Source organism: Emydura macquarii, unplaced genomic scaffold (assembly GCF_026122565.2).
Source record: "Emydura macquarii macquarii isolate MOO-44397 ecotype Brisbane River unplaced genomic scaffold, CSIRO-AGI_Emac_v2 contig_2473, whole genome shotgun sequence".
Classification (NCBI taxonomy): domain Eukaryota; kingdom Metazoa; phylum Chordata; order Testudines; family Chelidae; genus Emydura; species Emydura macquarii.
In genome coordinates, this window is record NW_027132610.1 from 9,141,946 (window position 1) to 9,157,257 (window position 15,312).

A 15,312-nucleotide genomic window follows, 5' to 3' on the forward strand; every position below is an offset into this window, starting at 1 on the left:
CTCTTGCGCATGACGCAATACGTTGCGCTGGGCACGGAAGTGAGGTCATCAGTGCAGGCGGAAGCAGTGACGGGCGGCTCGTGTCGTGTGTCAGGGGGACGAGATGGTGAGTTCGGGGCGCCGGGGCCGGGGGCCGGCTGCGGGTGAGGGGGCGGCTGCGCCGTGTGGACCCTGCCCGCCGCCGCGGCCCGCCGCCCCCGTCCTGGGCAGGCCGCGAGGGGCGGCGGGGCTGTGCTGAGTCATGGGGCGGCCGGGCCCCGCGTCCGCGGCCGGGAAGCGGCTCGTCTCCCGCGGTTCCGTGCCTGGGAGCGGCGGCGGCGGGTCGGGGGGTGAATCGGTCTCGCCCGCTCCTGGGGGCTCTGCGCCCTTCCCTCCCCCCACGGTGCCATGGCACCAGCCGCTCTCCCCACCCTGTGGGGCACTGTCTCCGCGGCGGGATTGTCTCTTAGAGTCGCCTGCCTGCCTGCCTGCCTCCTTTACCCCCTGCCCCCCGCCGCCGGACTTGTTTCCCGCTCAGCATCGCTAACCCCCAAAGCCTAGAGCCTGGCTCCTGATATGAGACTGGTTTCATCGCATTAGTGGATCTGTGGGGCGGGGGAGAGTTAAGTCTTCTGGTTTCTGAACTATTCGGGTGCATTTGAAGGCGTGTTAAAGCTTGTCTCTGCAGCCCCGAGAACTAGACAGTTACTTCCAAAAAATGAAAACGGAGTTTTTTTTTTACAGAGCCATTTGACTCTAGGAATTGGGGCTTTGAGAAGAACACCAATACTGCAAAACGCACAATAGAGTGGTCAGAGTTGGCAGTGCCCTCTGCTGTTACTTTTCCAGGACTTTGTAAAGATTAGTGTTTAAATATCCCATCTCTTCTATAGGGGCAAGGTCATGCACTTAAGGACTAACAACAAGAAATTTTGCTGTAAATTGGGATCATGTCGGAGGTGATGGAGGAGAAAGACTGGGTTGTAGTAGTTGGTCACAGGATGTCTGTGAGTTGCAAACATGATGCAGCTGTGGAAAAGGCTCATGCAATCCTAGAATGCATCAGGCAAGACATTTCTAGTAGAGATAGGGAAATGTTATTACCATTGCACAAGGCACTGGTGAGACTGCAATTCTGGTCTCCCATCTTTAAGAAAGAGTAATTCAAACTGGAACAGGTGCAGAGAATGATTACTAGGATGATCAGACGAACGGAAAACCTGCCTTACAAGAGACAATTTAGGAATCTTGGCTTGTTTAACCTAGCAAAACAAAGGATGAGAGAAGATATGATTACTCTGTATAAATACATCAGAGGGATAAATACCAGCAAGGGGGAGAAAGAAGTTAAGGGCCAATGCTAGCACAAGAACAAATGGATATAAACTGGTCATCAATACGTTTAGGTTGAAATTAGAAAAAGGTTTCTAACCATCTGAGGAGTGAAATGCCAAAGCAGTATTCCAAGGGAAGTAATGCAGGCAAATAACCTAACTTGATTTAAGACTGAGCTTGATATGGTTATGGAGGGGATGGTATGATGAGATTGCCTACAATAGCATATAGCCCTCCGCAATTGCTGTTACCATATATTTGCAGTGGCCAGAGGTCGGACCCTAGATAGGGAGAGCTCTGAATTATTACACTGAATTTTTTCGCAGGTTTCTGGCTAGTGGGTCATACTCATGTTCAGGGTCTAATTGATCACCATATTTGGGGTCGGGAAGGAATTTTCCCCCAGCTCAGATTGGCACACACCCTGCGGGTTTTTCACCTTCCACTACAGACTGGGGCCTGGGTCACTTGCTGGTTTGAACCAGAGTATATGTTGGATTATTTGTAACTTGGATTATTTAAATCAAGATTTGAAAACTTTAGTAACTCAGTCAGCGGTTATGGGCCTACTGTAGGAGTGAGTGGCTGTAGTTCTGTGGCCTGCAGTGTGCAGGAGGTCAGACTAGATTAGAGTTTCTCAATCTTTTTGTGATGGCAATCCCCTTTGGATTTAAAAAAAAAAATAAAATTGTGACCCTCTACTTTAAGCTCAGGCTTCGGCCCTGGGCAGCGAGGCTGAAGCCCGAGCTCTGCTGCCTGGGCCTGAAGCGTATAACTTAGCTTGGCAGGGCTCCCTGTGGCATGGGATCCTTGGCAGTTGCCCTGCTTGCCATCCCCTAATGCCAGCCCTGCTCTTGTGACCCCCAAACCTGTCCCGTGAGCCCCAAGGTTAATAAACACTGGACTAGATGATCAGGATGGTCCCTTCTGGCCTCCATGAAGCAATAGAAGTACTTGATGTGTTTCGCTCTCGGGAATATTTCTGGTTCTTCAGCCTTTAGTTATTTTACTTCATCCTATTGTTTTCTAGTCATTCCTTTTTTGTACCATAAAAATTCCTCCTGTATTTCCATGTTCCAAGTAAGTGTGATGATTGAGGTTTCCTTGCACTATCAAGATTGGGTGTCCATTGTGCTAAACACTATATGTTCACATAGTAGGAAACAGTCTCTGTCTAAAGAACTTACTGTTTAAATAGACAAGTCAGACAGTGGGTGAGAAGGGAAATTGAGGCACAGAGGTGAGGTGGCTTGTCCAAAGTGTCTCTGTAGCTTAATGGCAGAACTGGGAATAGAATCCAGATCTCCTGAGTGCCAGTCCAGTTCTCCAATCACTAGATCACACTTGATTTATTTGACTAACTCTTCTTGAAAGTCAATGCCTTCATTCCCGCCCCCCCCCCCAATAAATAAATAAATACGTTTTGTTGATCTTCCATTAGTTCCCTCTAATTTCAGTGTGTTTCTGGGGTAACAAGACATTCAAAACTGAATTGAATACAAAATTCCACAGACAGCTGCACCAGTCAAGCCCTATAAAGTAAATCTATCTTTTACCTTCTTAATTTTTGCATAAAAGAAAAATAGGAATTGCCATATCAAATCACTAGTTCAATATCCTTCATCTGACAGAGGCTAGTACCAGATCCTTCAGAGATGAGTGCAAGAAGCCTTGTAGTGGACAGTTGTAGAATAATTTGCTCATAGAAATTTCTTTCTAAACCTTAGTTGATGGCACAATCATTTTTGTATTAGTATTATAGTAGCAGCTGGAAACCCCAATCAGGATTGCGACCCATTTTGGTAGGTGCTGTCATACACATAGTAAAAGACAGTTAAGTGTTCTTTTTGTTCTGCCTTAGCAAGTTTTTAGAAGAGCAAACAACATATTGCACTATTCCAAGAGACCTAAAGTGCCTTTAAATCACCCAAGGAGTCCTAATTAAATGGCATTTATAGTCTCAGTTAACAACTAGTCCCCATGAAGACTGAGGCTTGTGTGTATAGTTTTAAAGAGACATAAAACAACTCAATGGATAACTGACTTTTGGTATAAGGACCAAGAGATTAATCTAAATTTTCATTTGCCAGAGTTAACAGAAGCACTGAATGGGGCCTAATTCTCTAAAAGTAATCTTTGGTTTTTTGTTTCAGAATTCCAGAGGAGTTGGATCTCAGCTTAAGGATAGTATCCCAATTGCTGAATTTTCAGCTAGTGGAGCATTTGGAGATCATGATATTCTACGCAGAGGGTATGCCTTGTCTGCTTGCTAATATACTGTACAATAACCACATTGAAGTTCTAAGTATGTAGGAAGAAAGTTTATATATTATGCACTTGTTTTAGAGTATACGCTTCTTGGCCAAGATACTTTATATTAAAAGCTATGTCTAATCACTTTGTGTATGATTACAGTAGGAGCGTTGTGTCAAGAGCTTGTTTCTTATGAAACCTTACTCTTACAAGCAAATAATAAATACAAACATCCTTGTAACTAGTGATCTAAATAAGGATGCACCTTTACACAACTGATAGAAAAAGTTTAATTTCCATCCCTGCTCATATATGAACATTATCTTTTTAAAAAAACCAACAAAACCTAAAGTAGTTGCATATATTCCTCTAACATTGGCCAAAATGGTTGATTTCAGCTATGAATGACATATGAAATAGTATTAATAATGTGGAAAATAGTCTAATATTTTTACAGAACTTGGTAATGTTTTAGATGGTTGGTTGTCAGAACTATCTCTGTATACACACATTGTGATGTGTAAAATCAATAACATATACATCTAGAATATATATGTAAATACTTTTGTTGAAATTTTAAAATTCTTATCAAACAGATTAAGAAAGAAAATCCAAGGCTTGCATGTAACAGTATAGTCAGGGAATTAAGTTTCATGTGGAAATGAAATGACAGTATCAAAACAAGTATATGTTGTAAACTGGGGTTTGACAAAAGCTCTTACATCAATCACAGCATTGAATTCATTTACAGTAAAAGTAAAACAAGATTATTAAACAGAGTCATTGGTTTAAGTGATACCAAGTATAAGGAATAAAGATAGAAAGGATTACAAGGAAATAAAAGTGAAAACACGATTCTAAGACTAAAACCTGATTTAAGTCTCTTGTTCAAAGAAGAGTTTCTCACAAACGGTACGTCTACACTGCATTGTAAAACCAGGGTTTGAACTCAGGCTTAAGCCTAATCCCACCTTCCATATACACATAAATCACACTGACCCAGGGTCTGAAGATCCCATGGGGTTGGAGGGTCTGAGCCTGAGTCAAGCAAGGACCCAGGGTTCAAGCCCTATTGCTTTGCAGTATGCACGCAGGCCCGCCGGACTTGGGAGTCTGCCATAAGTATCCCACAGGTTGACTTTTTGTCCTCTGAATAGTTCAGTTGGATGGACAGTCAGATTTTTTCATACTTACACCATGAACAAAGGGCTAGAGTTGGTAAGAGCAGCTGAAACTAATTGCTGGATACCAGACCAGCCCGTGTCTTCTGGCATAAGGATGCTTTTAGGATCACACATGTAGATTGTCCATAAGCAAGCCAGTTATAGCAGGATGTATGCGGGTATTCATGTTAAAATTATCTTCTGTTTGTAAATGGGAGCTGGGGGAGGAAAACCAGTAATTGCTTTTATGCTAAGTTTGAAATTGAAGCAGAAAAAGACTGAAATTCTTGTACAGGTTTTTTTTTTCCTGGTTCTAAATAAGCAGTAATTATAGCTTGCTTAAATGGCTAAGCCCCACTAACATCAAGCCTTGGTGGCTTGATGTTTGTATCTGGAATTACTGTCAGAACACAAATTAGAAATTGATGCATTAATTTTTGGTTCATGTGTGCCTTTTAAAAAATACACTTTTGTTTGCATTTTTAGCTTTACAAGTGTGAAAAATGAACTTTTGCCCAGCCATCCTTTGGAACTGTCAGAAAAAAATGTAAGTGCAGTGCTGAATTTGATAACCTCTTAATGCTTTCTTATCATCTGCTAAGTGCAAAGTTTAATTTAAGGCCATTGTTATTGTTAATTTCTTGACAAGTGCAATTTCAGTGCATCTCAGTCAGTGATGAATAGAATCCTAACCTTAATGGAATAATGGTCCCTAGCAGCTGTATTGCTTTGATATAATTTATGCTATTACTATGATATTTCATTATGAATTTTTGGCAGGTGGGGGTAGGTTAATAGCTGAAAACTGCTTGGGTCTATCTCAGCACAGGAGATTTGATGCAGTAGAACTAAACATCATAAGGAGATACACTTTTGGGTTCATTCTAGTAATATTCTAAAATATTACTCCTGTATTACTGAGAAGTCTTAAATAAAACTTTTTTCTAGCTGAATTTTGGCATGCCCATTTCACTTAAGTTCAATTATAAACCCCAATATAGTGGAATCACTAAGATATCTTAACTCTAATCATGAAATTAATACCATTGTCAATCACCTATTAATTAAAAGGCCAATGTTACTCTTAAAATTGATTGAATTTCAAGTTGAAAAGTAATTACAGGTACTACGGATGCCCTTGAGTTCTCCTGCCAATTTTTGTGACTTTATGATAAAATATTTCTATTTTAAAATGTCTTTTTCTCCTTTTGCTGTTTGAAAGATCTACACAGACTGATTACTGACTATACAGGGAGAAGACTATAGAAAGTTTTGTCAAATACACAATGTGAACAAACTGAAAAAACAAAAAAAAGTCCATTTGAATTGTTCCTTGTAACATGGAAAAACATCACTTCTTAAAAAAAAAACCCTGACAGTTGATGATTTTTTGTTAAATTGGAATGGAACAAAACTATTTGACTTATACTGAAATGGTTATGGTGGTTCTTATTGCTGTAGAAGTTTTATAAACTGTAAAAATAGCTCTAATAGCAAAGAAATTAAATCCCCTGTTTGGTATGTCATAAAACTCACTTTTAAGTAGCAAAAGATACCGGCAAGGCTAATGTAGTAAGCTAAAGAAGTGAAGCTGGGGAGTGGAGAGGAAGTATAGTTACTATTTTTCTGCTGGACTTCTGTATTTCTTGTTATCGGTTAGTGCCAAAGGACCTAGTCAGGACTCAGTACTTGCTTTCCTAAATGATTTAAAACATTGGAACTAGTGTATAAGATATTTAACAAAAAATAAATATCTACTGAAATTGTATATAAAATTGTATTATACTGGAAATAGGAGAAGTTTGCCAAATATAGACATCTCGGTTTTTTCAGTGATGGCAAAAAAAGTTACTCTTTTTGTCAGTTGATAAGGCCTGCATTGGATTTCTTTAAACCATGTTTCTTGGCTTTCCCCTTTCTGTACTACTAATATTTTAACAACAATTTCTTGAAATTGTTTAGTGATATTTTAGAGTAATACACAACTATACCACTTGGTGGAGTCGAATGTATTCTGCTCTCCAAAAATAACAAAATGCAGCTTTAGTCAGTAGCAAGCAGCATGCAGTGCATGATTTTAAAATTAGATTTTCTATCTCTGTTGCTTAAAACAAATGAGTTAATGTTTGGATGGTTTTCTTACACACAGATTTATAAATCTAGCAACCTATTTACTGCTTCTTTTTTTTTTTTTTGGGTTCTGAAGATGACTTCCGTATGCATCTTCATTGAAGTATAATTTTACAAATATGTTTTCTATAGCTGTAATTAAATGCAGCTTTTTTTTAATTCTTTTGATAGTTTCAGCTGAACCAAGATAAAATGAATTTATCAACTCTGAGAAATATTCAAGGACTTCATGCACCTCTAAAGCTGCAAATGGAATTCAAAGCAGCAAAGCAGGTAGGCATTTTTCACTATTCTAGTAATATAAATTGCCTTAAGTTGTAGACATATCTGCAAACATGCTTTTTAAAAAGCATTTATTTCAAAATACATTCGATAACAGCTTTTCATCTTCTCTACGTTTTTCAAGCAAACTCTAGTAGAACTAGCTTTGTTGCTTATGATAAAAGTAACGCTGCTTATTTGAAACAGTCAGAGTTCCGTTATTATAGCAAACTCTAGCTGCAGTGAGGCTGAGCTTCTTAAGTCTTGTGTGGGATCCTCCCATTCCACATTGCACACTTTAGGAGGAGGACCACAGGAATGGAAGTAATATCCCTGATTTCCTTCCCCAAGACCAATGTTCTTTCTGGCATACCTCCTGAAATTTCTTGCAGACTAAAGGAGTTTGTGGGATAGGGGCTTGAACAAACAAGGAGAAAAGGGAGAGAGCAGCCAGTAAAACCCTATTCGCGCACCCCCTCCAGCCTCCCAATCAGCCCTTCTGGGAAGATGGGAAGATCATTGGGGGAGCACCCAAAGTTCATTGGGAGATTGAGCCCATCACCTCTTTTGAGATAACTGGGGATCATCTTTGACCGCAGCCCATCCATATTTCCCCTCCCCACTCCACCCCCAGGAGCCACAGTAGACTTGTTTGTCCTCAGTGAATGTATTTGGGGTCATTAAAGCCTGACAAGCTTATTTGAGCATGTTTGAGGCACCTACTGCAGATGTGTGTGGAGGTGGAATAGGGAACTCTACCCCATCCTAAGAATTAGGTGTTGGCCCATAACAAACCAAATAAGCTTTGCTGTGGATTTCCTGCCCTGCAGACACCAGAAGACATTCAGGAAGTGAGGGAATGTGTCCTGCTCCCACCCAGTCACTCCTCCCTGCAGATCTCCTGAGATCTGTTGGGAGAAAGCTTTTCTCTGACAGCCACATGCATATCTGGCAGGAAGGAAAGATGGTGAGAGCAAAGAGACGTTTTCCCCCCGACCTATGAATCTCTTTGGTTGTGCAGGTGAGAAGAAATTCTAGCAACCTTAGGATACTTGTGGGGTTTCTCTTTTGCTTTTTATCTCTAATGTTCTTAGAAGATGATAATATACCTCTGGTATATGCTTGTACCTTAACTTTACCTTTTTACAGCATTTGACTAGGAATATTATTAGTATTGGAACTGATTAAAGTGCAGCTGTACTTGCAAAAGTTATGGATAATTACAAATCCAGTGTACCCACAAGCAAGAGACAGCTATGCTTTGTTATATATATAAACCAAGTATTTGTAATAACTTACCAGTAAAGTCAAAGGCAGTTGTGAACACAAATATGCTGCTGTCCGATGTGCATCTTGTGATCGGACCTCTTTACTTGCCGTTTTAGTCAGTTGCCTTACTACATATTCCCTGTCTTCCTTACTCCACAATCATATGGTGGATTGATGGGTCATATGGCATAAAACTGTCCTTTTGAGCAAGAGCCAATCTCAAGCTTTGTTGTTTTTATTTGTGTTATTGTAGTGCCTTGGAGCCCTAGTCATGGACCAGGATCTCATTAAGGCTGCTTCCAGTGGAGATTGGAGAAATAATGTTCATAGTCTAAACTTAACCTAAATGACTGTTAGGGAGGGTCATGTAAGTGCATTAAAAGTAATGGTATAGCCTGTTGATGTGCTTTTTACACTTCTTTTATATATGGATTGAAAAAATAAAATTGAAAATAAACTAGCTAACCAAATTATTGAAATATATGTTTACTCAAGGTAAAGATACTTTGTCGTGACCCATTCACAGATATTTGGCAGACAAGACTGGGCATATTTTTCTACTGAAATTGAAAACTATGTTTTTCATAATAGTGCATGCTGCTGATGTTTTCATCCCATGACTTGACTAAAAGATGGGATGCTAGTCAGGTCTTGAGACAAATGTGTGCAGGCTAGAATATCTCTATACTTGAGTCCATCTTATCATTCTGTCATTTCCCAAAGAGCAAATTACTTTGCCTGTCACTTTTAATTACAATTTGGACTTGGGAAGCCTCAATATGGAGAAACCTGCATTTTTCTCATTCTTGCTGCCCTTTTCACAGGTCCAACGTCTTCCATTTCTGCATAGCTCAAATATAGCACTGGATACACTGAGAGGAAATGATGAATGCATTGGTTTTGAGGATATTCTTAATGGTAAATATATTTTCTTTCAAGGGTTTTGTAAGCTATCAAAACATTCTCAGGCAATCAGGGAAAGGTGAGATTTGGGAACTGTCAAGATTTCTGTGCTCCCAACAGCTAGGTTTTTTATTAATCTAAGTTTTTAGAGGTTAGAAAAAGGGATGTATCAGGAAAAAAAAATATGGTGAAAGCTGCTTGTTCTCCAGAAGTTATCCTGAAATGTGAAGCAAGATTGTGTCTTGTATTTGGATGTGTAACATATCCCCTAACCTATGTCTTAATAGTAGTGACAGAGAATGAATGCTCAATTAAAAATTACTGGAGAAGTGGTTTTATCAACTAGGGCTAAATTATGGAACCTCTCGATTCCTGGAGGAGTGCTGTAGGGAATGTGCCCCAGAGAGGCCCAGTCTTGTGCGTGAAGGAGCACAGTGTGTTCTATCCTTCAGAGCAGAGTACATTACTTCCCAAGGTGCATTGCCCCCTCTCCATTGGTTGATATGAAGCGGGGGGGATCAGTCTTCCCTCTTTCATAGTCTTGCTCCTTGATGCCCCTGTTTAAATGAAGCATCCTAAATGTGGTGGTTGGGTTGCACTTCAGCAGGGTGCATTGATTTGAATCAGAGTGATTTTAAATCATTATTTACGTCACCAAGAGAAAATCATTGATTTAAATCAAGTTTCCCCACTGATACTTCACATATTTTTTAAACAATGGTGCAAATCTGATCACTAAAACATGTTAATTTACAACTCAGTACAGCATTTTACAACATCTAGGAGGGTATACTTTGTGTCATTTTTGTTAGATAACTTGTTTTTTATTAATTTAGGAAGTAGTACATAATACTCATTACCTGTGTCAAGCTGCAGATGCAGCAGCAGTACATTAGGAATGGTAAGAACTAAATCACACACACACACAATAGCACTTATATTTTATTAAATTAAATCTTAAACGTTACATAAATCTTTCACATTTGCAATTGCAGCAGTCTCCTGAGTTGACAGCTGTCCTTAAACTTTTTTTAATTTTCAAATTTTATTCACTCTAACAGACAAGTCATTACAACACTAAACGTACGGTGTCCTTAAAACTTCAACAACTAGCTCTCATCTTCCCCACTCCCACTGTCATTTTTATTCATAGACTGAAACAGAAATATGTGTTTTCCTGCTTTTTCAGCTCCCAGTCAATTTCTTAGCTTTGAGTGACTAATACCAAACGATGAAAATATTCTCTCTGTGGCTGCAGAGGCAGCTACTGCTGTGAAAAGTTGGCTTAGCAACTGAAGGAACTCTGTTTCAAGGTGCCTGGCTAATGATTTCCACCAATTCGGGAGTGACTTTGTTCAAAACATCATCAGTAAACATGTACTATTTAAATGGTTCTGCTCCAGCCCTGAAATTTATTATGACTGGCATAACTGAGGAGTGATTTTTGAGATGCCCATGCCATGGCAGCAGCATCTTCTTCAGAAGTTAGGCATCTACCTTTATATCTGGAGTTGAGAATGTTCACAAGAAAATAAGGTGGAGTTAGTGCTTCATCCATTCGCTTCTTTATTGCCTGCAGTTTAGCTTTCTGGTGAGGTATTTCTTTCTTCAATGTCTCTTGAAGTGCCTTCCAAATTTCAACAGCATCAGCAATGCAGCAACAATTTCTATGAAGTTTGTTTAAGGCTATGGATATAGGCTTCAGTATACTGAGTATATCTTCTACAGTCCTCTTTAATCCAGTGTTAGATACTTTGGATGATATATTTCCATCTATTTTATCATGGTTTTCTTCACAAAGTTTTATGAGGATTGGCCAGTTCTTAATAAATTGTTCAAAACAGAATTCCGTCGAACATCTTGAGGGAGAATTAGTTTGGATCCTCCTGCTCTCTTCAGTGAAGCTGAAGCAAAATGGTTGATACGGAAGTATTTTATGGCTTTAATGACATTTTCTTTTATTCTCGGAGAAGACGTACTTAAGTCTTTGGCTAAAAGATGCATTAAATGGGCACTGCAGCCGTATGCTATTAAGGAGCATCCTTCCATTTCTTCTTCTTCTTAGTATCTTCTCATCTTTGCCACGTTTGCAGCATTGTCTGTGACAAAACTGTGCATGTGACAGTTGAATTTTTGTTCACAGTTTATTACAGCATTCACTGCCACTTCTTTTAAATATTCTGTTATGTGGGCATTTCCCGATTAATTCATTGTTTCTGAAAAATATGCAACCCCATCTTCATGGTCACACAGGCACATGTTACTGGATCATTGTGTACATTGCTCCACCCATTAAAGCTTAAACTGGCAAATTTCCTCTCAGTATTTCTTGCACACTGTTCAAGTTCCTTCTCATACACTGTATCTAGCAACCTTCCACCAATGTCTGCTTTAGCAGGTAAGTGTAGCCTGGGCGTAAGGACTCACCCACGTCAATGAAGTGTTTATTGTTAACGATGCGAAAAGGAGAATTTGTGGCATAAATGAACTGAGCAATCTTTTCATCTATTGTGTCTTGTTGGTATTTGCTGGTCCTTACAACAAACCCACCCATGGTGATGGTTTTACTGGATGATTGAAATCTTTTGCTTGCTACTGATACTTTGTTGTCTGAACTACATTGAATTGCAGCACTGCTGCTAAAAATACCAATGGGTGACTCTGATGTTGTTGCAGACAGACAGTCACAGTCAAAGTCTCTTATGCTTAAATGGAATCCTGAAACAAAATTAAAAAATGATTTGAATAGTCGTTCTTCTCAGTTCTTCTCACTCAATTATTCAGTTAATCATTTACATTTTTTCCAGCAAGGATGCTGGATCCGATTCCAAATTACCAAAAAAGTTAAGACTGACTGCACTTAGAGTGCACTTAATTTTGGATTAAGCCCCATAGAACTCACTGGCACTTCTGTTTTTTGAGAAAACAAGTATAGGATGGGGATCCCTTGGGAAAGCTGAGTTATGCTGAAGTAAAATAAGGAATAGATTTATGGCATCACCATTATGGTCTGTGACGGTGATGTTCCAAAATAATGGGCATGTATTATGTAATATAAAATGACACCCAGTGGCAACTGACAACTCTAGATTTCTCTTACTACAGCTTTTATTTTGTCACACTCGTGCTGCTGATATGCCATTTCAACTGAAAACAAAGCTTAAAACTTGTTGGTTTTCTATCTGTTGTACTTAATTTACTGTCCTTGTCTTGTATTATATTTAACTCTTTGGTGCTTGAAAACATTTTTTAAGCTGCAGTAAAGAGCTTTTTTTTTTTTCCCCCTAGAAAGGAAATCCTTGGCAGGTTTCCTTCCTTCTGGTTGTTGCTTAGAACAGATATTTACAAGGCTGACAGATTTGCAGTATGCATACTGTAGACTTTTCTGAGTAATCAAGGTGTGCACTTTGCTATAAACAAATACATCTAGAGGAAATATAGTCATCTTGTCTTATGATAGTTTCTGTGTCAGTGTCACTAACTTTGTAAATATTTTACTTTTTTTTTTCTAGACCCATCGCAGAGTGAAGTTATGGGAGAACCACATGTGATGGTGGAATACAAGCTCGGTTTATTGTAACACAGATGTAGTCTGAAGCAACTGTTCATGAAAACATTTCTTGTATGTCTCTTTATACTACACTATAGGTTCAGTGAACAATATTCATATGACATTGACACAATGTTTTTGTTAACTTACCCACAGGAGATCTCTTGCCTTACTTGATGAATAGGCACATTAAATGTTTAAAGTCTATTATGATTTGTTCTCCGCTTACTGTCAATATAAATGTCCTATAACTGGGTATTTTAAAACTGTACATGAAGAAAACTCTTCATATATTGCTCAGGATAATAACCACTTAGTTTTTGAAATATTATACATATATGAGAAGTCCAAAAATGCATGTGCGTTTTAAAATTGATTATTGTAGGTAAATGCAATTAATGGATGTTCTTGCAAAGAGAACTTTTTGAATATAAAACAGGCATTTTCCACTGAATCACTTTTTGTTCTTGAGATCTTTTAAACATCGAATAAAAATTTGCTATAAATGCTGTGGTTTTCAAAATAGATTTAATCATAACTCAAGTCCTTAATCTCCACCTCAAGCAATGCTACCTACTCTCTTCACTTGCAGCCTCTTTAAGGATCCTCTGTAGTTCACTGGTAGAGAAGAACCCTGCCACAAACATTTTTCCTCCACCAACTAAGTTGTCAGAGATGCTCATTCACTGGAGCTCAGTTGCCCCTTCGGGTAGAATTAGACACTGCTCCATGGGAAGAGTTGGAAGCTGAATTTGGCTTTACCTAGCTATCTTTGAGGGGTGGGGGGATCCCTTCTTTGAATTTTACAGCATCTTCACTGGGCTCCAGTGCTCTGTGAAATTACAGCTTCTGTCTTCTGTAGCCCTATTTTGGGCTGACTGTTCTAGCCTACATGGAAACTTAAATTAACCACTTAGTCATATTTAAAGATTAATGAAAAAATACCACTGCTGAGAGAGAAAATGTAAAATTCAAAATGTTTCTATGAAACAAATGCACATCTGATAGACTGCATAACAAAGGTGTCACAGTAAGAACATGAATTTTTGAAGAAGATGAAATTAAAACTGAACTGACTTGGTTGTAAGTAAACTATCTTATCTGGGGATAACCAGAGAGAAATCATAACATTTAAAAGTTACACAAATGCATCTTTGATAAATGAATAGCCAGATTCAAGCTGTTTCTGTAAATTTAAAGGGTTTCTATTAAATTACACAGGCTGCTATGGTTAACTTTGAATGGCATGTATGCATAACGTATTATAAATCCTTGCAGGACGTTTAGGACAGCTCTACTGTCTAGTCTCTTATCTCATACAATAGTCAAAGTGTGTTTATGTACATTTTGAGAACGTAACCAGCCTAAATGTTATGGATTGCCGCGTCTTTTATAAGCAGGATCCTATCAAGAATTATGCTCCAGTATCTGAACTTTTAAAAAAAAAATTTTTGGTAGAGTGTCTCCAGGCCCCATGGTTGCAAAGAAAACCTGCCAAAAATAATCTAAATGTGACTAATGCAATGAAGTCTACCCAAGTCTGTAAATGGCCTGAAACAGTAATTCTGAGAGATGGGAACTGCATCTGTTCAATAGATTTGGATGTTAACTCAGAAGCATAATGCTGAGAACTTAAATGGCAGTGTTGTTCACTACTATATCATTGCTGGTCAATTCCACAGAAGTATGCAGGGAGGTACAAGTTTATTCCACAATCCTGCAGTGTTTCCTATACCTATGTTCCAAAAGCCACAACTGTCCCCTATCCCCCCCATGGGCCAAAACTACCGGCTTCCCTCCCTGCCAATTCTACAGTGCAGTTACGCATTTTTAATACAAAGTCTTACAGCAAATTGAAAAATGTGGAGGCAGCATGTTACACTCCAGAAGGGATAGTTTCCTTACTGTATTATTTATTTTCATATTTAACTTTTGAAAGATTTTTTCCCCATTTTAGGATTTCTAAATTACCTAAGGTGGTTGTGGAATTTCCAGTCTGCTTTGCTGGAGAACTGAAGAAGTCACAGAGTCTTGTTATAAAAGCAAATTTAGGTCAAGCTTGCTGTAGAGTATGTAGGGCCTTGCATGTACTTGATCCTCATTTAAGTGAGGTTAAGTGAGGTTGCATGACTGAGTGGAATAAAAACAGGCCTGTTCAATTTTTTTCAGGCTGCTTAGGGCTGTTTTCTGGTTTTCATTGTGGGCACCCATTATTAGGATATGATTTGCTGCAAATGTCTGTCCCTGCTATTAAGTGACTAGAAATTAATGGTGGAGTCTTGGCATAGAGAAAGGAGTAGAAATAAATAAATGGAGGGTGAGGACCGTGGTATGGGGGAAGTGAAAAGGTAAAGGGAGGGCACAGGTTAAGCAAATAGGTCCAAAGTGTAGGTTGAGAGAGACTTGTGGATGAGCTTGAAAGCAAGGACAAGAAGTGGGAACCAGGGAAGGGTTTTGAAGAGGGGAGTG

At 39.0% G+C, this 15,312-nt stretch overlaps 2 protein-coding genes across 2 annotated transcripts in view; one reads left to right on the forward strand and one right to left on the reverse strand.

Annotated features, from left to right (window-relative positions):
• Positions 1-13,050, forward strand: POMP (proteasome maturation protein). Its single transcript, XM_067562928.1, has 6 exons — positions 1-106; positions 3,468-3,565; positions 5,217-5,277; positions 7,032-7,133; positions 9,215-9,308; positions 12,806-13,050. Exons 1-6 carry the CDS (start codon positions 104-106, stop codon positions 12,871-12,873), a joined length of 426 nt encoding a protein of 141 aa, XP_067419029.1. The 5' UTR covers positions 1-103; the 3' UTR covers positions 12,874-13,050.
• Positions 10,224-15,312, reverse strand: part of SLC46A3 (solute carrier family 46 member 3) — a 23,193-nt gene continuing 18,104 nt past the window's right edge. The window contains exon 7 of the transcript XR_010922589.1: positions 10,224-12,011. The gene's annotated coding sequence lies outside the window, so the exon portion shown is untranslated. The remainder of the gene's footprint in view (positions 12,012-15,312) is intronic.

What these genes read in the sequence shown, in the direction of transcription:
- POMP (XM_067562928.1), top strand. An exon ending in AATTCAAAGCAGCAAAGCAG is followed by an intron (nt 7,134 to 9,214) that starts GTAGGCATTTTT and finishes CCCTTTTCACAG; the next exon opens with GTCCAACGTCTTCCATTTCT. An exon ending in TTTTGAGGATATTCTTAATG is followed by an intron (nt 9,309 to 12,805) that starts GTAAATATATTT and finishes TTTTTTTTCTAG; the next exon opens with ACCCATCGCAGAGTGAAGTT.